The following is a 25,132-nucleotide window of genomic DNA, read 5'->3' as shown; positions in this document are numbered from 1 at the left end:
CCATTGCTGATAAAGGCTCAGTGCTCTCTTACAGACTCCACAAGTTCAGGTAATACCAGAAAACAATGAAAGGAAACCCAGAAGAACTTGGTTAAAATTCCGTGTCATTTCTAGGAGGGGCTTTGTAACCTATAAATATTCTTGTATTTAGATCAGGGGACCTGATCTGATTAGGTTAATAATATGGAAGGATGAATAAATTCAGGATTCTTTAGCTTCTAAGAATTTTCTTTCTTTCTTTCTTTCTTTCTTTCTTTCTTTCTTTCTTTCTTTCTTTCTTTCTTTCTTTCTTTCTTTCTTTCTTTCTTTTTCTTTCTTTCTTTCTTTCTTTCTTTCTTTCTTTCTTTCTTTCTTTTTTTTTCTCTTTCTTTCTTTCTTTTTCTTTCTTTCTTTTCTTTCTTTCTTTCTCTTTCAAGTAAGCAAAAATGTATGCAAATTCCTGTGCTTTAACAAAAGATCAAGCCAAGAAACTCTTCAAAATACCTGCTGGTCTCTTTTTCCATCTCTATACAGTAGTTAGATGCACAGGATGCCAGAGCAGCAAGGGTTTGTCCTGTGATTGAGTCAAATTCCTCTTATTTTGCAAGTGATGAAACTGAGGCCCAGAAAGGAGAAATGAGTTGACTGATTAATATCAAATCCAGAACTCAAGTCTCACCTCTTGTTTAGGGGGTCACTCCTAGACTCTTGAAGAGAGACCCTTGTTCCTTGTCCAGGAAATTGCCAAAGGCACAGTTTCCCTACATGAACAGATGTGCAGCTCAGACTGCGTAAGAAGCCTTTATATGCTCCAGGATCTAGAAGAGAGAGGAGCCTGTCCTTTCCCTTTCCAGGTGGGCTTGGTAACTGAACTGACCAAGCTTTTCTAAGCTTTCCTTGGGAATCTGGGTTGAAACCTGGCCCCTCACCTGTAGCTGGGCTGTGGCTGCAAGCATCTTCTGCCGAGTTTGCAGCACTGTGGATGAGGACATGGAGATAGGTACGCTTTGTCTCAACCACCTTATATCTTCCCACATACAAGACAGCTGCAAAAGAAGTCACGAGGTCATATCATCATCCAAGCCAGTACATGATTTAGGTTGTGGCATCAAAGCAAAAAGCAGGGGAGAGGAAACCTGACCCCTGATGTTTGTTCTCCAGTCCATTTTCAGATACATGCAAAACAACTTTTTGATCTCTGTCCAATTGGAAAAAGATCTGAATGTTAATGAAATAGTCAGATCCACATTTTAGTCTTTGCCAAATGATCCCATAACTCAGAATAGTGGAGACACAGTCTGACAGAATGCGAGCTTCTTTGCTTTGAAAATGTAGCGTAGATGCTACTTTCACTTTTTTTTTTATGGCACAGGGCATAGCAGGGCTGAAAGAAGACCTTTGAGATAATTTACTCCCACCCCAATACTTTGATCATTGGAGACTCCTCAACAAAGGTTTCAGAGATTTATGTGTAGAAGCATTGGTGCGAACTGGGGAAAAATGAAATCAGAACTCAGTATACCTTTGTGAACCACAGAAAATCTTGTGTAATGGAACTGGTGTGAGAGTCATCAATTTCAACAATCGGTATTTGATCTTCATTGGTGACTAACATATTGTCTTTGTAATAAAATATAACGGCTAAGTAGAGTCCCCTAAAAAGAAAAAGCAAAATAAAGAATTGTCTTCAAGTGTCTCTTCTACCAAGCTTGAATCATGGAAAAACATATTTTTGGTCATGATAAAAGATTATTTAAAATATACCTATGATCATGGTGCTGCTAAGTATCACACGTTCATAGGCTAGAACTCAGCGAAATTATTATCTTGCCCTAATTCTCAGGAGAAAAGTGAATTTCATGCTCTTTTAATAACAAAAAGGAAATTTCTGTCATGTTGCTACTAAGAATCCAAACCAGCTGATTCCTGAGAAATTAAGACTTCCTGGAAAAACTGCAATAGGACCCACCGTTTTAAGGTCTTCACAAACTTATTTGAGGAATGGAATAGGTGTTTCAGGCTCCTTGAGACTGACTGCTTGCGGCCCGTGGTTTGTAATTTTGAAGTTTCTGAAACACAGAAAAAACTACACTGTAAATTCTACTGGCAGCGCAACACGCCCAGTACCTTCTTCCCACCTCCCCGCCTTCCTCTTCCTTGTCCCCTTGGTGTCACTTATCCTCAGTTTCATGTAGGGATTCAGCTCATTCATTTCTACAAAAAGCTCTTATATCTTGAGTTGCCAGTGGTTACCTCAATTAATGATCAGCTCCTCAAAAATGCTGGAGATGAGTAACATTTATAACTCCAGGGGAAACCACTTAGGCATTTTGTTTATATTTTCCAGATGAGTGATTTATTATAATGTGGGATAAAAAGAAATGGAATCAAATCTTTGCCTTCCTCCCACTGCATTTAATATTCATACATTTCTCAATGTTGGCAAAGCTCTTCTTGTTAGTCTATATATTCTATTAATTTTTTTTCATTATACAATTAATATAGGCACATTACAGGAAGTCTGGAGAACAGATAAAAAGAACAAAACTCCACCCCCTTTAGTACAACCACGGCTAGCATTCTGGGGCAATTTTTTCCAGTGTATATGTTGGCTTACAGAAATAGTTGTAGGCATTGGTATGATTGTCATCATTATTATTCCGAAGAAGAAACAGATTGAGAGGTTAAAATGGATTGCTCAAGACTGAAAAGCCAGTACCCAGAAAAACCAAGACATTAATTTACTGAACAAATATTTTTCTGTACACTATAATGCACTATGGCTATATTGATGAGCAAATCATCCATTGCTTCTGTTTATCCCTTCTATTTACAACCTGGAGCTTTCACTGATAAAACTTGCAGGCTTCCCCAGATAATCTTTACAAATAGTACTCCATGGAGCTGAGCTAAATGATCACTGATTTCAGTTTTCATAGTCTGTGTCATGAAGGGGGAAGCTGAGGTTGTTGGGGTCGTCCCCAGATTTCGGACAGATGTGTCACTGGGGTGGGAACATGGTCTACATCATTGCTATTAGGCATGGAAAGCTGGGCGGATAGCCTGTGGCTGAGGCCCAGTGTCGTTCTCCTTATGATCCTATAGGAGCAGTTGGGAATAAGCTGACTGACACAAGCATTCATGCCAGCTTCAAGCTAGTGCTGGTAACGGTTATTCCTGGCAGAACAAAGCAAAAACATTTTTCTCTGACTTGAACATGAATTTGGCTGGTCACACTGTGCTTGAAAATGATGCTGCTGGGACTTCCGGTTAAAGGCAGCATATTGAACATATTCATTACATGGTACTCTCTCCCTAAATCTCACTAAAACCAGAGTAAAGAGATTTAAAAAAAGGAAACCGTATAAATCTATAAAGACAAAGAGATGGGAAAGGGAACAAAAGCAAGTGAACATTGGTAGCTGGAAAGCAGATGGACAGATGGATTTAGCAGACTTGAGAAAGATGAATCCTAAGCCAGCAGTGAAGAAGGCCGAGAAGTAACCCGATTCACCCCTTGGGCACCACAACTGCTGGAAGTGGGGGATGAGTGTGGAGCTAAAATCAGAGGGATTTGTTGAAGTCTGCTTAAAAAGCAGTCAGACTTCTAGATTTCCTCCTGTAACCTGCATAGATGGACAAATGCCCTTTCCCCACTCTAGAAAAAAAGCTAGCGGCTTATTCTCTGAAAAAGATAAAAACGGGTTTTTAGAGTGGGAGACATGGAGTACAGTTAAAAATGAGGGTGGGAGAGTAGTACTGCACCCAAAACAGGTGGATGAAATGAAAGTTTCCATACAGATTATTTCCCCATTGGACTCTCAGAACACTGGTACTCAAACTTATACCCTCCAGGAAGGACACTGGGAGAAACTTTTCTGGAGACTCCGACCAGACTAAGAATTTACTCAAAAGCTTCTGACATTGCTTTCATTGGTTTCTGAAAGAAAAGGCCATGCCAGATCACCCTACAGTGAAGCCTATAGATAAAAAGCCCTATCCATGTGCTCAGAGCTCCCCAACAGCTACTGAGCTCTCTTTTCTTCAGTCTCGGTGAACATCCAGGGATCACCAGGCAGATGTGAAGAACATCTAACAGGAAAGACAGAGGCCAAAACCAAATAAACAAAAGAGCAATTTAGAGGAGAGACAATGCTGAGAGAAGAAACTGTAAAATGAAACAAAGCCTATCATTAATAGCCTGAGAGAGAAACAAAGGCACTGCATCCTTGTGAAAAGGATAGGAGTCTTTAACAGAAACTTTCAGAGAATAAAAGAAAGCACTGGGAATTAAAAACTATACTATCAAAAACTGAAAAACCCAATAGAAGGCTTAGAAAATAAGGTTGCAGAAATTTCTGAGAAGGAGCGTAAGGGCATGGGGATGGAAAGCAGAAGAGAAAAAGAAAAATTAATGGGTTAACCTAGGAGGTTCAACATCAGGCTATGAGTCCTAGTAGGAGGGAGCAGAGAAAAAAAGAGGGGGAGAAATAATTAACTTTTAAGATTATATCCCATAATTGAAGGGTGTAGCTTCCCGTATTGAAAGGGTTTGCCAGGTGCCCAGCACAACAGACAACGGTACACCCACACTAAGGCGTGGTGCATTTTCACTGTTATTCAGCGTATTAAGAGAATGAGGGTTAGGAGTTATAATGTGCATGTAAGAGGCGGGGAGGGGAAAAGGGAAATCATCCTTCCTTAGTGAGGTGATGCCTCAAATTAGAAAAAAATCAAGAGTTAGCAGTATAAACATGTTATTCAGAGACACGAAGAAAATATCACAGCAGTTTTTAGAGGACCGAAGTTAAAAAAAAAAAAAAAAACTTAAAAACCTGCCAGAGAAGAAGAAAAAAAGGTATCCTACAAAACCTCTGGAATCAGAATGAAACATCAGACTTCTCGGTACGGAAAGATAGAAAAGGACAAAGCAGCACCTTCAAAACCTGACAGAAAATTATTTCAACCTAGAATTCTGTACTTACCTGAAACCTTAAATAAGTAAGTAGAATAAATGCAGTTTTAGACATTCAGTGTATCCAAAAGTTAGCTCCCAAGAATCCTCTCAGGAAATTAAGGAAATTACTAGAGTAAGGACTCCACCAAAATGAAGGACTAACCAAGAAAAAGTAAGACATGGGATACAAAAAGAAGCGATCCAAGATTGGAGGGTGGCCAGAAGAGTCCCCAATATGGTGGCTGAAAGGAGATCCTACGGGGCCAGCTGTGTGCCAGACACAGGCAGCCAGCAACCAGTCTAGGGTGGAGCAGGTCAGAGGGCTCCAAGAGGTTTCTTTAAGAAGTCGCAATTGAAACAGTGCTAATAGATTCGATTGGATTGAGAGAAAATTGACATAACTGGAGAACAGCTTGGGGATTAATTAGCTATAACCACATAGAAAAACAAACAAACATACAATAAAAGATGACTGTTAAAGTCCACAAAACCAAAAGACAACCGACAGAATGGGAGAAAATATTTGCAAATGACATGTCAGATAAAGGGCTAGTATCCAAAATCTGTAAAGAACTTACCAAACTCAACACCCAAAGAACAAATAATCCAATCAAGAAATGGGCAGAAGACATGAACAGACATTTTTCCAAAGAAGACATCCAAATGGCCAAGAGACACATGAAAAAGTGCTCACCATCGCTCGGCATCAGGGAAATCCAAATCAAAACCTCAATGAGATACCACCTCACACCCGTCAGAATGGCTAAAATTAACAAGTCAGGGAACGACAGATGTTGGCGGGGATGCGGAGAAAGGGGAACCCTCCTACACTGTTGGTGGGAATGCAAGCTGGTGCAACCCCTCTGGAAAACAGTATGGAGGTTCCTCAAACAGTTGAAATTAGAGCTACCATTCGATCCAGCAATTGCACTACTGGGTATTTACCCCAAAGATACAAATGTAGGGACCCGAAGGGGTACGTGCACCCCAATGTTTATAGCGGCAATGTCCACAATAGCCAAACTGTGGAAAGAGCCAAGATGTCCATCGACAGATGAATGGCTAAAGAAGAAGTGGTATATATACACAATGGAATATTATGCAGCCATCAAAAGGAATGAGATCTTGCCATTTGCAACGATGTGGATGGAACTGGAGGGTGTCATGCTGAGTGAAATAAGTCAATCAGAGAAAGACATGTATCATATGACCTCACTGATATGAGGAATTCTTAATCTCAGGAAACAAACTGAGTGTTACTGGAGTGGTTGGGGGAGGGAGGGATGCGGTGGCTGGGTGATAGACATTGGGGAGGGTATGTGCTACGGTGAGCGCTGTGAATTGTGCAAGACTGTTGAATCACAGATCTGTACTTCTGAAACAAATAACGCAACATATTTTAAGAAAAAAGAAAAAGAAGAAGATAACAGGAGAGGAAGAAAAGGGGAGTATGTCAGAGGGGGAGACGAACCATGAGAGATGATGGACTCTGAAAAACAAACTGAGGGTTCTAGAGGGGAGGAGGGTAGGGGAATGGGTTAGCCTGGTGATGGGTATTGAGGAGGGCACGTTCTGCATGGAGCACTGGGTGTTATGAACAAACAATGAATCATGGAACACTGCATCAAAAACTAATGATGTAATATATGGTGATTAACATAACAATAAAAAAAGATGACTGTTAAGTACAGGGAGAACAAAAAGTTGTCCAGGAAAGGAAAATAATCATAGAATTAAGTGATCATTATAATGTAAGCAGTAAATATTGATCTTACTAAAATTACAATACAAATATATTAGGAGGACAAAGGGTAGGAATTGTAATCTGTAAGTAAGGGGGAGGGGAAAAAAGAAATTTCTCATCTTTTCTTAGAGAGGTAATGCCTCGTTAAAAAAAATCAAAGATTAGCAATATAAACATGTTATTTAGAGATATGAAGAAAATATCAAAAGAACTGGCTAAAAGAATTGAGCCTTTGGGGAATAAAAAATGGAGAATGGGAAGAATTTCTTTTTTTAAATAATAAAGCTCTCTTAAGTGCTTTACTTATTTAAAGTCTTTCAGGCCTGGGTGCCTGGGTGGCTCAGATGGTTAAGTGTCTGCCTTTGGCTTGGGTCAGGATCCCAGGGTCCTGGGATCGAGTCCTGGGATCGTGTCCTGCATCGGGCTCCCTGCTCAGCGGGGAGCCTGCTTCTCTCTCTGCCTCTCTCTCTCTGTCTCTTACGAATAAATAAAAAAAATCTTTAAAAAAAAAAAGTCATTCAGTCCTTAAAAAATGGCTGACAAGTATAGATAATTTTTTTTAATAAGATTTTATTTATTTGAGAGAGAGAGCACAAGCAAGAGGGAGAGGGAGAGGGAATCTGAAGCAGACTCTGCACTGAGCACAGAATCTGATGCGGGGCTTGATCCCATGACTGCAAGATCATGACCTGCGCCAAAACCAAGAGTTAGACGCTTAACTGACTGAGCCACCCAGGTGCCCCAAGTATAGATAATTCTTATCTGCATTTTACAGGTGAGCAAACTGAGTTATAGAGAGGGTAGGTAAGTGCTCAAGGTCACACAGGTAGTAAATGTCCAGTCTGAATTTGAACCCAGCTAATCCATGATCTTAGCTGCTTACACTAAGATGACTCTCACATTATAATCATACATCATGTAAATTAAAATGAAGATTAAACTGAAAAAACAAAAAAGAAACAGAACTACTACTACTGGTTGGGAAAGGGGCCTGTGCAAATGTTAAATATTCCGGGTCTCCTCCATTCTGGGCACATGAAAGAATTTCACTTCTTGGAACCCTGTGGTTGGGTGTAGCCATGTGGCCAATTCTGGCCAATGAGTTTTGAATGTAAGTGACGTACATAAAGTCCTGTCCATATGAGACATTCAAGAGTTTCTTTTCCTTCTCCCATGGGTGCTGGCAAATATTTCTAGAGAAAGGATGATGACAACACAGGACAGCCCTCAGGTGACCAGTGGCAGACACAGCTTGTGGGAGAAATAAATATTTGGGGGGTCATTTGGTTACTGCAGCATGATATAGCTCATCTTTAACTGATTCAGGGTCTGTACTGACACACTGAGCCATTGATACAGTGGCTTCTATTCTGGCTTCTGTCTCTGCATAGCTCAGGGCTCTGGAACAATGGTCGGTTTTCTGGGCTCCAAATGCAGTAATTCTTTAGCTTTCAAGTGCTTGGCACATAGGGAGTTTTTTTTAAACCATATTGATATGTTTAGCACCTGACACATAGTAGGCTGTGTTTCAGTTGATGTTTGCGAGCTGAAAAATTGGATGATAACTGAAATTCACTCTCACAGGGCACTGCTATGGTGAATACAACTGGCTTCTTTATGACTCATTATGTATGTCGGGGCATAACCCGTATGAACAATAAAGGCTGCTCAACATCTCCAATGAATTTGCATCCCAGTACTGAACATGCAGATTAACTGTGGTCACTTCTTTAGCCAAAATACAGAAACTAATGTGGGTTTTGGTATCTCCCATGTAGGGCTTTGGTAGTAGAAGGGTTGTTTTGTTATTACTTCTGCATTTGGAATACGCTGTGTGTTTACTGAGCACTCCAGGCTCATTACAATGGAGTCCGTGATTACACTTTAATTCTAGGATGTATCAGTAAAGTTCCAAGGAGAAAGAGAGGCTCTATTCTTCATCTGGAAGAGCAATGGAAGGAAAATAAGCTGGAGTTTGTGAAGTGCCTACACTATTAATGCATTATCTAATTTAATCCTCATAACAATCCTGAAAGATAGATACTATTATCTTGATTTTTTCTGATGGGGAAGCTATGGCTCAGAGAGGTCAAATGCTTTTCTCAGGGATACACAGCTAGTAAGTAGTAGAACTGGGATTTGACATAATTCTTTTTCCTCCCATCCAAGTACTAACCAGGCCCGACCCTGCTTAGCTTCCGAGTGAAATAATTCTTTTTCCTAATTGTAAGATTTGTATATTCACTCAACCACATAGATCTCAACATAGTTGAGTATTTTATTTTACTTTATGTTTCAGGTTTTCTTTAAATTCTAGTTAGTTAACATACAGTGTAATATTGGTTTCAGGAGTAGAATTCAGTGATTGTTCACTTACATACAACACCAAGTGCTCCACTCCGCACAAGTGCCCTCCTCTGTACCCATCCCCCATCTAGCCCATCCCCCCCCCCCCTCCAGCAACCCTCAGTTTGTTCTCTGTAGGTTAGAGTCTGTTTTCTGGTTTGCCTCCCTCTTGTAGTTGAGTATTTCAAATAACAATTTTGTAGTTTTTACCTAATTATCCTTGGTTTATCATTTGAGACAGAGTAATATTAAATTATCTTAAAAATCATTCCATTTTTTTGGTATGAGGTCATTTCCTTTAACTTGGCATATTATAGGTCATCATTTCCCAAAGTCTCTGCCTTGGAACACTAACTCTGTGAAAAAAGTTTTACAATGACTTTACAAATAAGTTTGGAAAATGCTTGGTTAACCAAATTCAAAATGTCTCTTTATTAGAGTCTTTAATATTGTAATGCCAATTTTACATTTCCAGGAAAGGGATATATAATGCAACATTTTCCAAACTTACTGACCAGAGACCCTTTTTCAGCTGAGCATCTTAAAAATCAAAAAACACTTCAGGTACTGTTTAAGTGTCCAAAGGACATTTAAATATAAAAAATATTTTTCCTTTTTTGGGAAGTTCTACTTATGCCTTACTTAAATTTTTCCTGACATTGTGTGCATATTTACATCCCTGTTGGGGAATAGCATATACATTGATAAAAGTTGAGTGGAAACTATTGAAATAATTGGGCTGTCTAGATAATTGTTTCTTCCCCCCCCCTTTTTTTAAAGATTTTATTTATTTATTTGACAGAGGGAGAGACAGCGAGAGCAGGAACACAAGCAGGGCGAAGTGGGAGAGGGAGAAGCAGGCTTCCTGCTGAGCAGGGAGCCCAGTGTGGGGCTCGATCCCAGGACTCTGGGATCATGACCTGAGCTGAAGGCAGATGCCTAATGGTGCCCCTAGATAATTGTTTCTTGATTATTACATAGTAATCTAATAGTAATGGGGAGAGCATCTAAATCCTCAGATAATATGAAAAGCCCTCATTCTCCTGAGTAGTTTTAGTTTCCCCCTTCTGGCAAAGACCAAACACGAAGTGGCTTATGAATTGCAAGGAATCATCTACTCAAGTTGCTTTATTACCTTTCTCTGCCATATAAGAACCAATGGGCAAGGGAATGATGGAGAGGCAGCGGAGAGAAAGGAGCCTAGATAATGCCTGGCCTGCTTAAATGAGCCCCGATAACAGAGAACTGAGTATACTTTGGTCAGTGTGGAATTGTTAAGGCCATGGTATGGGTAAAGTTTTCCTACAGATCTGGGAATGAAACCCACTTGGGTTTCCTTCTCAGCTTCTACCATGCACATTTATATTTTCTAATGAACTACTCATTAAAAGAATATGATTTTCTTGCAAACACTTGTCCTCATTTTTAGCTATGGCCAGCACTTCTGAAGAGCTCTGTTAGAGCTATACAGCAGGGGCCAACTGTTTGCTAAGACCAAGTATGATTTTTTATGTCTAATTCAAACTCAGCTAGTGTCTCTTAGTTTCAACCGTGATTTCTTACCTAGCCGGCCCAGCAGTGCCCTGAATCTAGAGAGTGTAATGCAGTTGGGATCTGATGGGTGAAGGAGCTTGGAAAATGAAAACTTTATGGAGGCTTTAATTCTCCAAATAAAACTAAGTGCCTGTTCCACGAATCATTGCACAGGTCAGAAACCTGACCCTGTCCCATTTGAAGAGCCCAGATAGAAGAGAAGTTTTTAAAAGCCTCTCAGAGATTTTCTGGGTATAGTTGGCTAGGTCTAGGGATGTGTGTGCTCTCCTTTCTCCTAAGCAGTAGTACAGGGGAAGATTAAAATTCAGGGTGAGATCAACATCTAGTGCCCAGTCCCGATGTTCAGGGTGGGACACAAAAATGAGGTGTAGCAGGAAGACTACACTTAGAGACAGAAAACCTAGGTCAAAATCCTGAATCTGTATTTTCCTGGCATTGTGATCTTGGTCAAGTCACTTAGCCTTAGTGGTTATTGCCAAAATGAGGATGAAAAAGAGACAGTGGATGTGAAATTGCATTGCCATCTTTATTGCAAATATACATGAAGATTTCTTGTTGCTGTTAAAATCGGCTAAACTTCGTCAGGGATGCTCATGGAATTTTCCTTGGGGCTGAAAAGTTCGAGGGTGAATATCCCAAAGACCCAGCACACTGAGGAGTTTTGTGAAGGGACAATTCAAAGGGAAGGGAACTAAGGGCAGCTCCTTTTTTCCTGAGCTTTTTTTTTCAAACCGTTTGTGTGGAGAGTGGGTGAGAGAAAAAGAGAGCAAGGGAGTGAAGAGAGGGAAGTCTCTTCTGAAGGGTTAAAGCAAGATAGTGCTGTAAAGTGATTCCAGATGTACAAATATTAATATCTCTCTCTCTCCCTGATGAATGAGAAGGTATGACCCAGTTAGGAAACTGCTAACATTACCGGCGCCACCGAGACCTCAGTCAATGGCCCAGCGCAGATTTTGATCCTTACCCCGGCAGCTATAATGCTGATGAAGGGCTTGGACCTGCTGCAGCAGACCTTCCAAAATGTCACTCTGTCCCCTGTGTCTGGGCTCTCTGTCGTCATAGTCTTTCCAGTCTATTGAACAAAAGAAACAAAAAGAATGACATTTTAACATGGGGCAGGCCTCTCCCCTGAGGCCTAGCCTCAGGAGCTGGGTTCTGCTTACACCCCGTGGGTCTGGATCAGCACCCAGCACTTGCACAGCTTGGGGCTGCCATTGTTCAGGGCCCTGTGCAAAACAGCAGTTGTGGTTGGCTTCTTGTGTTGGGCAGTTTTAGGGCAAGAGAAAGTGGTAACTGAAGGCCAAAAGAAAACAGGGACTCTGGGAGTTCAAATTTCCACCCCCCAGCTTCTTACCCCAGCATCCCGGGTCCTAATCAGCCTCCCCTGCCACCTTTCCACGCAGCACCCCAAATTGCAACTGGATTTCCACAGTAGGAAAGAAAGGGGTGGGAATGTGCAGACTAGATGAAATCCACAGTCCCAATGCTTTTATTGTAGGTTTCACACTTTTGGCCAAATTGACATTTCTTTCCAAGGAAAGAGCCCATGTCAGATGCCAAGAAATGGAAATCTACATTTTGCTCTAATGAATGTCTGCTTTGGTTAGCTGGCACAGCAACCCCTGCACATACTCCGAGCCACCAACCACCCTGTCTGCTCAGTCTCTAAATATACAGTATTAGCTTACATGGCAAATTTAAATTGCAATACCCACTGAGATTTTTCTCCCCCTTTTATTTTCATTCCATTTGGCTATAATGATATCAAGAGTAATAACCCGTATGGGACTAATGTCAAGATGGTAATTCTGCTGTCTCCAACTCTGGTTTTTTTTTTTTTTTCCAGCAGGTCTGTCACTTCATAGTCCATCCCTTCTTCTATCTGCCCCCAACCCAGTTTTATTCTCTGAACCTCTTAAAAGCAATAACTTAAAGCACTTCTTGATTGAAATGCTTTCTTTAAAAATGCTACTCATTATTTTCTAGTAAAGCCGGTTAGTTCATGAGTGTATCTGAGGCTTAGATTCTAACTGAACCAGTTTCAAATTCCCCTCCCCCCGATTTATTTTAAAATATGGAGTGTCCCTTGTTCAGAAACTTAGGCAGATGTCCTGATGGTTAAAGTTAGGTTTTTTAAAAACATCACTCATTGGCCCATCCACGGCCTAACAGTCCAGCACAGTTAGAAAGAACACAGGTTCTGGAGTCAGATAAAGCTGGGTGTGAACCCTGGCTCTTCCGGCTCCTGGCTCAGTGTCTGTAAGGCACTAAACTTAACACTGACAGGGCCTCTACTCTGTAATGTGAAAAATGAATGTAGTATCTAGCTTGCAGGATTTTTTGTGAGAATGAAATGAGAGGTTTATTTGGTATCCAGCGCAATGCCTGTTACATGGCATGATGTAAATCATAACTTGAAAAAAGAAGGGAATTCCTTGATGAAGAGTGAACTCCCTGAATAGTGAGTATGGAAACATTGTTTCTAACCCTGTCAGGTGATTCCCTTTGAAGAAGGAGGCCTCAGAGATTTTTGAATCCTTCCTCCTTCCTACCCTCCCCCCCCCAGGTACCTGTCTCCATTTTACCTCTCAGAAGACTGAGGCCCAGAGAGAACCATTCCAGTTCTATGTTACTCAGCTTGTCTGGGACAGAGCCAGGACCATAATGTAGTCTCATGGCCCTCCATATAGTGCTCGTTTCCTTATAACGTGGACACGTTTTGTTTTGTTTTGTTTCTTTTGGGAAGGAGGGTCAGAGCTTGGTTGGAGTTTGTGTGGTGTGGCTTAGTTGTGGTCAACTCTGGAGACAGGGAATTGGCATAGGTGCCTTCTGTAGACTCTGTTCCTTGTGGGCAGAAACTGTGACTTAAGTTTCTCTTTGCCTCAGGTTTCTTCTCCGTAAAGTGAGTTTTTGAATATTTTTAAAAGGTTGTTTGAAGTTTAAAAAAATAATGTAAGTAAAGCACATTCTGGGCACATCAGGGACACTCATTAAATGTTGGTGAGGCATTGTGAATAGAAGGATGGTGTTCAGGTAGCATGGGCTAGGAAGGGTGCTTTTACTGGGAAATTTGGAAATGTCTGAGGAATCAAACTCCAAGTGATCCTCATTCTCATCTGTAGTGTCCCTGGTATTTGGGCACAGTGATCATAAATGCTGCTATCATGGATTCCCAAAGGCCGTTATTAGTTTGTTCCCTCAGTTGGGTGAATGCGTCTTTAGTGCTTATGATAAGAGGAGTAATATTTGCTTGAGTAAGACTTCTGGGTGGTTGAGTTATTATGTGGCCGTGCACATGCTAATATATTCTAATGAGTGTTAATACTGCCATCAACGCAAGGGGAGATGAAATGGAGCTGGCTCTTTCAGCTGAGCCCTATTACATCAGAGGTGAGCTCAAGCTGATGACTTTATGATACATTTCAAAATTGCTAATGCTAAATTGCAGCCCAAGTGAGCACTGGACATGATGCCAAGGTTTTTGGAAAGAATGAGTTTTTCTCATAGATGTTTGGAAGGTTCTGACGACTACATAAAATAGGAGACTTTAGGGATGAGGGAGAAAATTGAAAATATATTAAGAAATCAGGAACCTGACAGGAATAAACTTAGTGTGGTAGGAAAAGAGCAGATTGTGCCACATAATACAGTTCACTGTTCTGGTAATGAGACACTTCAATTGCAACACAATGCAGAGCTTACATTCAGGGGCGATATCAGGGCTTTCCTGATCGTAACTCAGACAAGCCTGTCTGGGTCCTTTTCTCTTATTATGTACCATACCATATAACATAAGTCTATAAAAACACATTAAGGCCTTTTGTAAAAATATAAAAAAAAGGTTTTATAGCTTACTGGAACATATTACCAAATTTCCAATTACTCTGTCATGTTAGAATACATTGTCCTCTAGTAAGTATCTGAATACTGATATATGTTGCATCACAATGTCATACTCTGTTTATAAATAGAGCTGGAGTGTTTTTATATTAGTGATACGGCATGTCTGCAGCAACTAAAATGACATGTTTGGATTTTAGTTCCTTGCCAGATACCCCTACTAGCCAAATGGGCCATGTTAGAAAGGTTGGCAGTTGCTATGTTAATTAGCAAGTAGTAAGTGACTCTTCCCAGTCCTAGAAGACTGTTCTTGTCATTCTGGAGAAAGCCCGTTCAAACAGGCTGTGAGGGAGAGTGTCTGATTAGAATTTGAAGTTTATAGAACATCTGATGCTTACAAGTAATGCATCCATATGCAGATCAGGATTTGCATTTGGAGCGGGAAGTTTTCCCTTGTCCCACCTTCAGGTCAGCTGACACTGTCACTTTCTCTTTCTCTTTTCTGTCCCTTCTATCCTTCATCAATAATATAGACTCTTTTTTTTCTCCCTAGAATGAGATGGTTTCCCTTAGTATCTTAATCTTGCAGTATTACTAGTTTGTGTTTCTGATGTCTTTAATAAAAAAGATGTCCAAGTAAGACTGGAATAATGAAATCATCAAATGCCCATGGGACTCAGGGGCCTTAGGGATCTCTGGTGTCTGTGGTCCAGAGCCCGGTATCACCCGGTGTAGCTGTGTGCACCCACCAGAAATGGCGGTCAGGAACGGTTGGCGGGCTGGCTCTTAGTCCGCTTGTCTGCCTGATAGCAGAGCACTAGCTCCCACAGCATAGGGGACATGGCATGGGCTTGATCAGTGTAGGCTTGAGTCCTGGCTCAGCCACATGCAACAGTTGTGACCTTGGGCAAGGCAACATCTTCTCTAAATCCCAATTTCTTTATTAATAGAGGAGGAGGGCAGCATAGTGGTTAAGGACAAGGGCCATAGGATTTGGGCCTGACTTCAGGGCTTGCTGATTTTGTGATGTTGGGTTCTATGTGTGCATGTGCCTCTGTGTGAATAGTTCCCTTACCAGTAAAATGGAACTACTAATAAAAACCACCCCAGTGGGTCTGTTATGAAGATTAAATGAGTCGATCCACATAAAGTTCTTAGACTAATGCCCAGCATTATAATAAGTCTTATGTTGGCTCTGATGTTCAGAGTGATGCAGATGATGAAGATGACGGTGCTTATCCACAAGACAGGAACAGTGATGAGGGACTTGTGTGAGGATTCCGTGAGACACTGATGAAAGCCCATAACGTGCCACCTGATTCATGGTTGATCCTAGGTAAAGGGTTGTTATAAAACATGAAACATAAATATATACAAAAGAAAACTAAAGAGCCTACAATCTTACAACCCAAATATCCACTATCAAATGTTGACAGTTATGTGCAGATAGGCCTACCTGATAATAATCAAACTCACAGCTTAAATATGTGAAAAAAAATTTGCATTTTGTTTTTACATAAAACTTACAAAGTAAGAATTTCTTCCACACAGTGAATTTTTTTAAACACCATTTTAGTGGTTTCGTTTTGTTCTATAATGTGGATATGTATATATCATACTTTATTTAACCACTGAATTAATATTGGATATTTGTTCTCCCTATACGTGGTGTTTCACTCTATTGCTACACTGCTGTAGTGTGCATATTTGTTCATAACTGTTTGTTCTGCCTTCGTTTCCTAGATAAATAATTATGGAGTAAAAAGAAATGACTGTTCTTATTATGGCAAATTGTGTCCCACAAAGACTGCGCTCTTACAAGGAGCATATGATACCATTTTGAACTATCACATTCATGAAGGTTTTTAAAAAAATGAAAACAAATTCAGAGCTCATTATGCAGAAAAATCTATCATATGGTATATCTAGAGATGTTTCTTCTGGTTAATTAAATTTTCTGGTTAATAGAGAGCTACCAAATATACCAGACATAAATTATTAATCTTCACATAATTAGAAGAGGCTTTTGCTGGGGTTCTCAGCCATCACTACAAATGTTATATGTTATATTTGTAGCAGAGTGTAGCGGAGTGCCTGTTAGTAAGAAAGTGTTTTCTTCTGACAGAATGTCAGATAAATAAGATTTGCTATATCTCATTCCCTTATCAATTTGATGTGGGTGGGGGCGTGAGGAGGAGAGAGGAGAGCTAGAATGGGCCACTACTCCTGCTGTGTCATTCACAACATCCCCACAAAAGCCTTGGGAAAGGTAGGATTGGACTCATTCTACAGATTGAGAGAGTTTTAAGGAACTTTTGAAGGCCACGCAGCTAATCAAAGGTGTCCTGGGTATCAGATTCGGTCTTGCTGGTTCCAAATTCCCTCTCTTTTCATTCCACTGAGTTGCCTCCCAGGGGAACATTTCTGCAGAGGAATCATTCATTATGTGGCCCAGATGCTATTCTGAGGAGGTCTTGTTAGTCCCAAGCAGCGGGGAGAAGGAATGGCAATGGTATCCTGAGGATGGATGGAGGGGGAGGTTGGAGCCTGCGGCCAGGCTTGAGAGAGTTCACAGCCACCACCTACTAGAAGGCGAGGCACATGCCGGTACCGTGGTCTGAGCAGGTCCCCATCCTTTCATGTTATAAGCCGAGACTTGAACAAAATACTTTTGGCCCTGAAAAGTATCGAAACAGAGAGAATGTATGCATTAGGAACTGTACTGAATCACTTTTACTCTAGAAGCAGGTTCCTGTGTCTGATTAACTCATTGATCCATTGGGAAATCCACTAGCCATGCTTTAGCTTTCTAGCTTTTCTTATTACATTTGTGTGTAGTAATACACATCTTTGGGGTGCCTTTAGTTTCTGTGAGCTTTCTTTTCAGTTCAAAATTGGAATGTCATAATTACCTTTTTTCCTCTACCTGAGTTATACACTAATTATTAAAAGTCACAGTTCTGCAAGGTTTACCCAAATCAGCAATTTCTCACCTTTCTCCTTATTTTCCCCTCCCTGGAGGCAATCACCATCACTTTTATTAGCTGATCGACTTGCTTTTAAAATTAACAAGTTACAATGAACATCTTTTCAGTTTAGTACATCAAACATCTGGTTCATTTTTTTAGTGGCTGCATAGTACTTCAACGTGGGCAAATAACTGTCATTTATTTAACCAGTCTCCCCGACTGGTGAACATTAAGATTGTTTCCACATTTTACGCCACAAGAAATAATGCCGTAATGAGGGGCGCCTGGGTGGCTCAGATGGTTGAGCGTCTGCCTTCGGCTCAGGTCATGATCCCGGGGTCCTGGAATCGAGCCCCGCATCGGGCTCCTGGCTCAGCCGGGAGCCTGCTTCTCCCTCTCCCTCTGCCTCTCCCCCTGCTTATGCTCTCTCTCTCTCTATCTCTGTGTCTCAAATGAATAAATTAAAAAAAAATCTTTAAAATAAAAAAAAATAATGCTGCAATGAGTATCTCTGCTCAGCTATTAAAACTTTTACATTAATTCTTTGATTTCACTTCAATTTTAAAACCATCTTTAAAACAATGGCTTATATTCTTTAATGTCTTCTGACACCTAAAAATTTAGGAGTTGTTTCTGTTTACGTATAATCTTTTCAAATGTTCTGTATAGTTTTGTATTTTTGCTTTGCTTTGAAAAGTTATTTTTTTCCCCCAGTGAACCCAAAGAGGCATTTTTGAAGCCAGCATTTGATAAAACATTGCTTGTGAAAATTGCAAAATAGCGTTTGAAGTAAAAAACAAAACAAAAACAAAAAACAAAAACAAAAAACAAAACAAAAAAAACACCGCATCTTTATAGGGCCTTTGCTAGAAATTTTAATAATGTTGGCCTTACCATATTATAAAGTTAATTTTTTTTAACATTAAAAATAGGTTTCTAGGTACTTCAAGGTTATGGCGATTCTGCAGAAGGGTCAGTCTCCTTCTAGGCTTTTATGTGATTAGGATAATGTCTGAATTGCTCTCATTGGATGACCAAGTGGAAAAACTTAATCCCTATAAAAATTAGTTCAAATATTAGAGAAATTCTCTGTGGAGAGTTTTCCATTTTTATCACGTGATATCACTTTTTCTTTTAAGCAAAGGAAATTCCCTGGGGTTCTCTTCTGGCCCTCTTCCATCATGTGAGCTATAGGGTTGGGAATCAGTCTTCTGCGATAGCATCTCTGGGGGCCACCCACTCAGGGGTTTGTTTGCTCTGGTAATCCACAGTTTTGGCCCCGGTATAGACGTGTGATTAGGACTAAAAGTCAAGATTCTGTGGTGGTGACCCAACCACCAAGAATTCTATTAGAATAAGCTGGTTCAAACTTGAAGAGATGCAACCAAATGCAGCTTTTTAATGCTGGGTTTCAGGTTTACACTTTATAGATAACTGTTTTAATGGACTAATCTTTTAGGAGAATGGCAACAAAAATAAAATTCTCCCTCTCTTTCGTGCATAAAAAGGTCTAAGATATTAATGATTTGAATTGGAGCAAAAAAATAACGGGTTTGACTTAAGTATACTTAAAAAATTTTTCATTAAAAATGATTTTGATGATTGTTTTGTTGCATTTTAATTATTTGAGGCGATACAGGGTTTGTTCCCGTATGAACTGATTTGCTAGCTGTTTTTATTTTTTGCATTTCATATGCTCATATGGCTTAGAGTTCTATAAATAATTAATGTTTGAGTTTAGATTGGTTAAACAAATAAGCACAGTTTGTTCCAGTTTTTCATTCACAGTTTAAATTGGTTCAGGTTACTGAGAAATGTAGTGCCACCATATATAGTTTCTTTTCTGTGAAAGCAGATTTAGACAGATTTTTTTTTTTTTTTTAATCAAGGGAAAAGGATTTCTCTCAGGAAATTGTATGACTCCAGTAGATGACTGATCTCAACCGAGGCTATGGGGGTGAGGGTAGAGGAGGCTGTTATTTTTACCATCAGACAGGGAGTCAGAATTGGATCTCTCAGAGCCTTTGATCCCCCCTGCAGATTAGACTGTGATCCAGAAAGCAGCAGCTTTCAAGGCTTGCATGAGGCCAGTCTTTTTCTGATCTCTGTAGAACATGGCAGCTTACAAAGTGGTTCATGCTGTCTGCTCACTCCTTTGTGGGGTTCAGATTATGGATACCAGACATATCACACTTAACGAGTGGCAGTTGTTGCCAGAGGACTGGGTGTTGGCAGTTGCTTCCAGAGTAGGCATTTGCTACCCAAATTCCCAGTACAAACATCAGGGGCAGGGGAATGGGAAGCCTAATGGGAGGATTTGGCATTTACCGTTGTAAGTCCTGTGATTGTGCATCTCAGGGTCTGCAGGTTTTCCATGATGATTTCTCCAACCAAAGGACAAAAGTCTTTAGACATGCTCCATTCCACTGCAAGGAGAGAAAGAAAGAGACAGCACGAAATTTACTTATATATCAAGAAGCATCACAGAAACTCTAGCGAAAGTGTCTCTCAAAAACGGCAAGTTTACCCTCCTTTCCCTGTATTGGCACATCTCACAGTCTTCCTTAGGATAATAAGTCAGTTTCTAAGTTCACGATTATTTTTTAAAACTAGAGAGGAAAATAAGTAATCACTGAACAGTGATTAATATCCCTTAAATATACATATGTGTATGTATCTGTGTGCTTATGGATATAGACACACACATGCTCAGGCACATTATATGTAACAGTTCATTGTATGTAGAAGGTAAGTTATTAATTGCATGGTTCTCATGAAGGGTACACTAGGACATTCCATTCTGTTAGCTGCCCAAGTCTGGTTTGGGCTTCACCATGCTACTGAAAGTGCTATTTCAAGGTCCCAGGGACGTTCTCTTTCCAAACAAAGAAGCTTCCTTTCACTTCTTTCCATGTCATTGGACACCTTCTTCTTCTGGAAGCATTCTCTTCTTGTAGTGTCCCACATGCTGCCCCCCAGGCTCTCCTCCTCCTCCTCCCTGGTCTTGTCTTCCAAGCTTTTTATTCGCTTCTCTTCAGCCTGAGGATTTGGGGTTTGTGTCAATCCCTCCCCCCATACCTGACATCCCTGAAGTTGAGTGTTTATTCACAGTTCAACCTAACACCCAAATTCTAACGCCCCATTTTACTGTGAGGCCATGTTCTTTCATAACATTTTCCCTTGGTTGAAAAAACTGTGGTCAGGAAAGATAAATTGCGCCTCATCAGTATGAAGTGTCTTTTTTTTTTTTTTAAAGATTTTATTTATTTATTTGAGAGAGAGAGAGAATGAGAGATAGCATGGGAAGGAAGAGGGTCAGAGGGAGAAGCAGACTCCCTGCCGAGCAGGGAGCCTGATGTGGGACTCGATCCCGGGACTCCAGGATCATGACGTGAGCCGAAGGCAGTTGCTTAACCAACTGATCCACCCAGGCGCCCAGTATGAAGTGTCTTAAGTGACAGTTTACCCGAGGCAGAGTTTAGGGCAATCTGATTGAAGCAGGAGCTTAAGGCACATAGAAGACAAGGCCTGCGCATCTAACCCTCATGATGACAAGCTATAGGTTTTAAGTTACGTTCCCTATGACACTTCAGTACTTCAAAATTAAGCCGAACCATCACTGAGGCCTGCTGCTTCTCTTGAGTCACACAATCCCTCTGATGTGGGTGCTGCCCCTCGGCACCTCCTCTGTATGTTCCTAGGAATCTAGCTTGTTCTCCTCATTCTATAGAAATTGCTTTCCTGAAGTTCCTGGTGCTCCGATTGTCTGCAACAGCCTCTTCCTGGGAAAGCCAGCCACTGGCCTCCCTGACGTTTTGCAGCCTTCTTTCCCCTCAGTTTTGGTTGCACCCTTTCTTCCTATTTCCTGACCCCTTTTTCTGGGCTCTCCCTGGTTCCTCCAAAATTTCCTTCTCCCTTTGCTGTGATGTTCCTTGGGGGTTTGGTTTTGGCTCTTTTCTCGCTTCACATGCTTGTCCCAGGCAGTGACCTTATTCACTCTTATGGCGCCAACGATGGCTCTCAAAACTGTAATTCTAGGTCCAGCCTCTCTCAGGACTGACTTCCTCCTGCAGATCTCCACGTGAGTGCCCGCTAGTACCTTCTCTTTGCCAAAATAGGTGTCTCCTCTTGTTTTTTCAGTTTCAGCTCACGGCACTGCCATATACTTAATCACCCAACCCCAAATCTCAGAGCATCCTTGCCTCCTCTTTTTCCCCAATTCTTCATGATCAGTTGATCACTAAACCCAGTAGGTTCTTTAAAATCTCTCCCATAAGTTTCTCTCCCCCTCACACTGAACTTATTCTAGAGCAGGACTTTATAATCATGTGCATCCATCTGCAATTGATTTTTTTTTTTTTTTGCAAGGAGGTGTAGGCTTGATTGAGTAACTGATCAACTCTCCTAATTGATTTTTCTGTTCATCTTCTTAACCTTATATACAATCTGCTCTTAATACAGCCCGAGTTATATTTAAAAAATGTAGATCTCATAATTTCATTTCTCTGCTTAAAATCTTTTCATAGTGCCCAGTTGCTTTCAAAATAAAATGAAATGTTGGGGCACCTGGGTGGCTCAGTGGGTGAAGCATCTGCCTCTGGCTCAGGTCGTGATCTCAGGGTCCTGATATCGAGCCCTGCGTTATTTTTACCATCTGTTTTGGTAAAACAGCAAGGAGTCTGTGCCTCTCTCTCTCCCTTTGCCCATCCCACATGCTCATTCTCTCTCTCTTTCTCAAATAAAATAAATATCTTTAAAAAATTAAAAAACCCAAAATAAAATAAAATGAAAGGTTAACAAGGCATTCAAGGGCCTTCATAATCTGGTTCCAGCCTTACTCTACTATCCTCATCTCCTACCATGTCTCACAGCAAAGTCCTTGCTCTGTAAGTCCCTGTTACCTGGTTATTCTGTGTACTTTTCTGCCTCTGTGTCTTTTGCTGATCTTCCAACTGCTGCTTGTGAAACTCTACTAATCCATTAAGATCTAGCAAAGTTAACTCTGAATTCCTCAGGAATAATTAAATGCACCTGTTTCTGTGCTCCCAAAGCCCTTCATTCATATGAAAATAAGATTTATTACACACATATTATGCTTTATTGTATGTATCTCTCTTGTTAGATTGTGACAAATTTGAGAATAGGCGAAATACCGTTCCCTTCTTCTCTAGTACATGGATTTGTGTGCTTGGTGCATAGAATGTGCTTCCTAAATATTTTATATACAATTTGATTATACGCATGGATACACACACACATGCCCAGAGTACACTGGTTTTTCCAACAAGAAGAGATATTTTTCTTCCTGTGAATCTTCTTCTCCAGTCCCTTGCCCTTTGAAGCTCTCAGGCATGTCGTAAAATCTAATTAGAATCAAATGATTTAAGATTATATGTTAAATCTCAAATTAGGCCTACACTTCCTTACAAATATATATTCTGAAAGACTTAATGTATATATTATATATGTATCTATGTATGCATTTTTTCCAAAATATTTTATTATGCTTATGAGCTACTTAGCTCTGAAGAAGCCACAACTCTGAAAGTCAACTTGGACTTAATTTGCATATATCTAGCTAAAGAAAAAAAAGGAAATCATTGAAGACATTATCACAAACAAAACAAAATGAAAATCAGTAGCAAATCTGCAAGTATATCTAGAAAAAGCAAGGAATACAGGAAAATTCTGGAAACAGAAATATCCCTGGTTGCCACTGAGACATGCATCAATCGACTGATGGGTGGAGGAACTCCAAGCAGAAGGGTGAGAGTCAAGGTTTTCTGATTCCAGGCTAAGGATTCACGGCTGACTTCCTAAAAGAAGAGCTAGGGATTCATGGGAATACCTCCAAGGGATTAATGACAAGTTCCTCGAAAATACAGTCTTTAAAATTTAAAAGAAATGATTTATTTTTGAGTAACAACAGTTCATGTTCTATTGAAATATGTTTTTACAAAACATGTTTCAGGTGGAGAAGAGGACCTGTCTTCTTGAAAAACAAAACAAAAAACAGAATAGCTTTGTAAGGAGATACGGTTCTGCTTTGGAAGTTAATAGAAAGTTTTAAGCATTTAGTCTAATTAGATCTCATAACATGAAAGAAGATTCACATGGAAGGAAAAAAATCCTCCTTGTTGGAATGGACAATCTGTTCTGGGGCAACCAGCAATCTTTTTCTTCTATGTACTTCATTGGGTTGGTGGACTCTTTCGACATGAAGAAAGGAGCTTCTGGTCATTTAAAAAATGAGGGAGGGAAACAGAGTGAGCAGGAATCACTTTGAGAGCCCACTGGGAATTCTAAGAAGGCAACTTAGCATGGTCTCTCTGGAAAGTTATGTGTAGGTAGTTTAAAGACTTAATATTAAAGCCATGAGAAAATCACTTATAAGCCTGCTCTAAATCCCTGAAGGACTGGAGCCATGTATATGAAGTTTAAAACTGTATAAGACTTATAATTTTAAGATAAAGATCAGGGCAACTGTTTCTACTTAGGTCTGGGAAATCGAAGCAGGGTTTAATCATGCAATGGCTCATAGCAGTTGAACATTAGCAAGAAAGGTACCAGACAAAACCTAGGTGTTAGTATTTCTTAAAATTTGGCTCTGGCTCAAGCTGTGATTCACTATATTTATATCAAATAACTATGAATATTTTAAATATGACGCTTTATTATTTTAACAAATACTTCATTTTTATCTAAGCTTTAGCAAGTAGAGTCATTTGGTAAGGAAAATTCTAGCTGAACACCTCTATTTACTGGATGGTAGCTATAAAAACCACATGCTGAAAGCTGAAGAAGAAGAAGAGCTCCTGAAGGTCTAGCCTTGTCACCTGAAGTCTATAAGGTAAGGAGAAAAGTCACGGAATCAGTGCAAGAGTAGAAAATTCAGGACTGAAGTGTTAGGATGCATAAGCAGGACAAAGTCTACAGTGCAGGTACATTTCCAGCCTCATGGTGTGAGCTCTGTGAATAATATGCCCTGCTTTGGCCAGTAACTCTCTTAAGTTTTCAGGCTAGTTTCTTGAACGGTAAAGACCCTGCAGAAATAAAGGCATAAAGAGATAACATTACAGGGGCGCCTGGGTGGCTCAGTCAGTTAAGCATCCAACTCTTGATTTCAGCTCAGGTCATGATCTCAGGGTCCTAGGATCGAGCCCCGTGTCGGGCTCCCGTGCTGAGCATGGAGCCTGCTTAAGATTCTCTCTCTCCCTTTCCCTCTGCCCCTCCCCACTCATGCGCTCTCTCTTTAAATAAATAAAATCCTTAAAAAAGATAACATTGCATCAGTGTCTAATTAATTTCTACTTAATTGATAAAAAACATCGAAAACCTGCTGTTATCCAGGTTCTCCTTCAAAGCCCAGAGCTGCTTTATCCTGTGCACATGTCAGGAGAAGCATACTCTAAGAGGTATACTCTTGCTTCTTGCCCACACCCCGCTCAGACCCTCCACTTTTAACCTATGTCACTTGACCTCAGACCCATCGTTTTTGCTGTTTTTTCTCTTTTGGTATGCTCTCCTCTTCCCCAAAATGATCTTCCCCTTCATTCAGACAGGAGTGGTTCAAAGTCCCTTCCTTTCCACAGCTTTCCCTGGCTTTCCGAGAGAAGCTCTTGTCAGTTTTCCCATAGTGACTTCAATAATATCCCTCACACTGCACTTGCTTTATTGTTTTGTATTCATTTTCTGAGAGATCTGCCTCCTCTGTCTTCTGTAAGTTCTTTGGGATCAGGGAGC

At 40.4% G+C, this 25,132-nt stretch overlaps 1 protein-coding gene across 1 annotated transcript in view; it reads right to left on the bottom strand.

Moving 5' to 3' along the window:
* Positions 1-25,132, bottom strand: part of ANKFN1 (ankyrin repeat and fibronectin type III domain containing 1) — a 139,412-nt gene that overhangs the window by 52,376 nt on the left and 61,904 nt on the right. The window contains exons 5-10 of the mRNA XM_028093016.2: positions 19,718-19,815; positions 17,007-17,097; positions 11,545-11,652; positions 1,949-2,048; positions 1,502-1,634; positions 909-1,025 (exon numbers count right to left, since the gene is read on the bottom strand). Coding sequence (XP_027948817.1) covers positions 909-1,025; positions 1,502-1,634; positions 1,949-2,048; positions 11,545-11,652; positions 17,007-17,097; positions 19,718-19,815 — 647 coding nt within the window. The remainder of the gene's footprint in view (positions 1-908; positions 1,026-1,501; positions 1,635-1,948; positions 2,049-11,544; positions 11,653-17,006; positions 17,098-19,717; positions 19,816-25,132) is intronic.

The sequence above is a fragment of the Eumetopias jubatus genome, unplaced genomic scaffold (genome assembly GCF_037043125.1).
Source record: "Eumetopias jubatus isolate StellerSeaLion01/CBP00866 unplaced genomic scaffold, mEumJub1_p1.0 scaffold_10, whole genome shotgun sequence".
Taxonomy (NCBI): Eukaryota; Metazoa; Chordata; class Mammalia; order Carnivora; family Otariidae; genus Eumetopias; species Eumetopias jubatus.
Note: the sequence above shows the minus strand (reverse complement) of the source record. Positions and strands in the feature narration are given on the sequence as shown.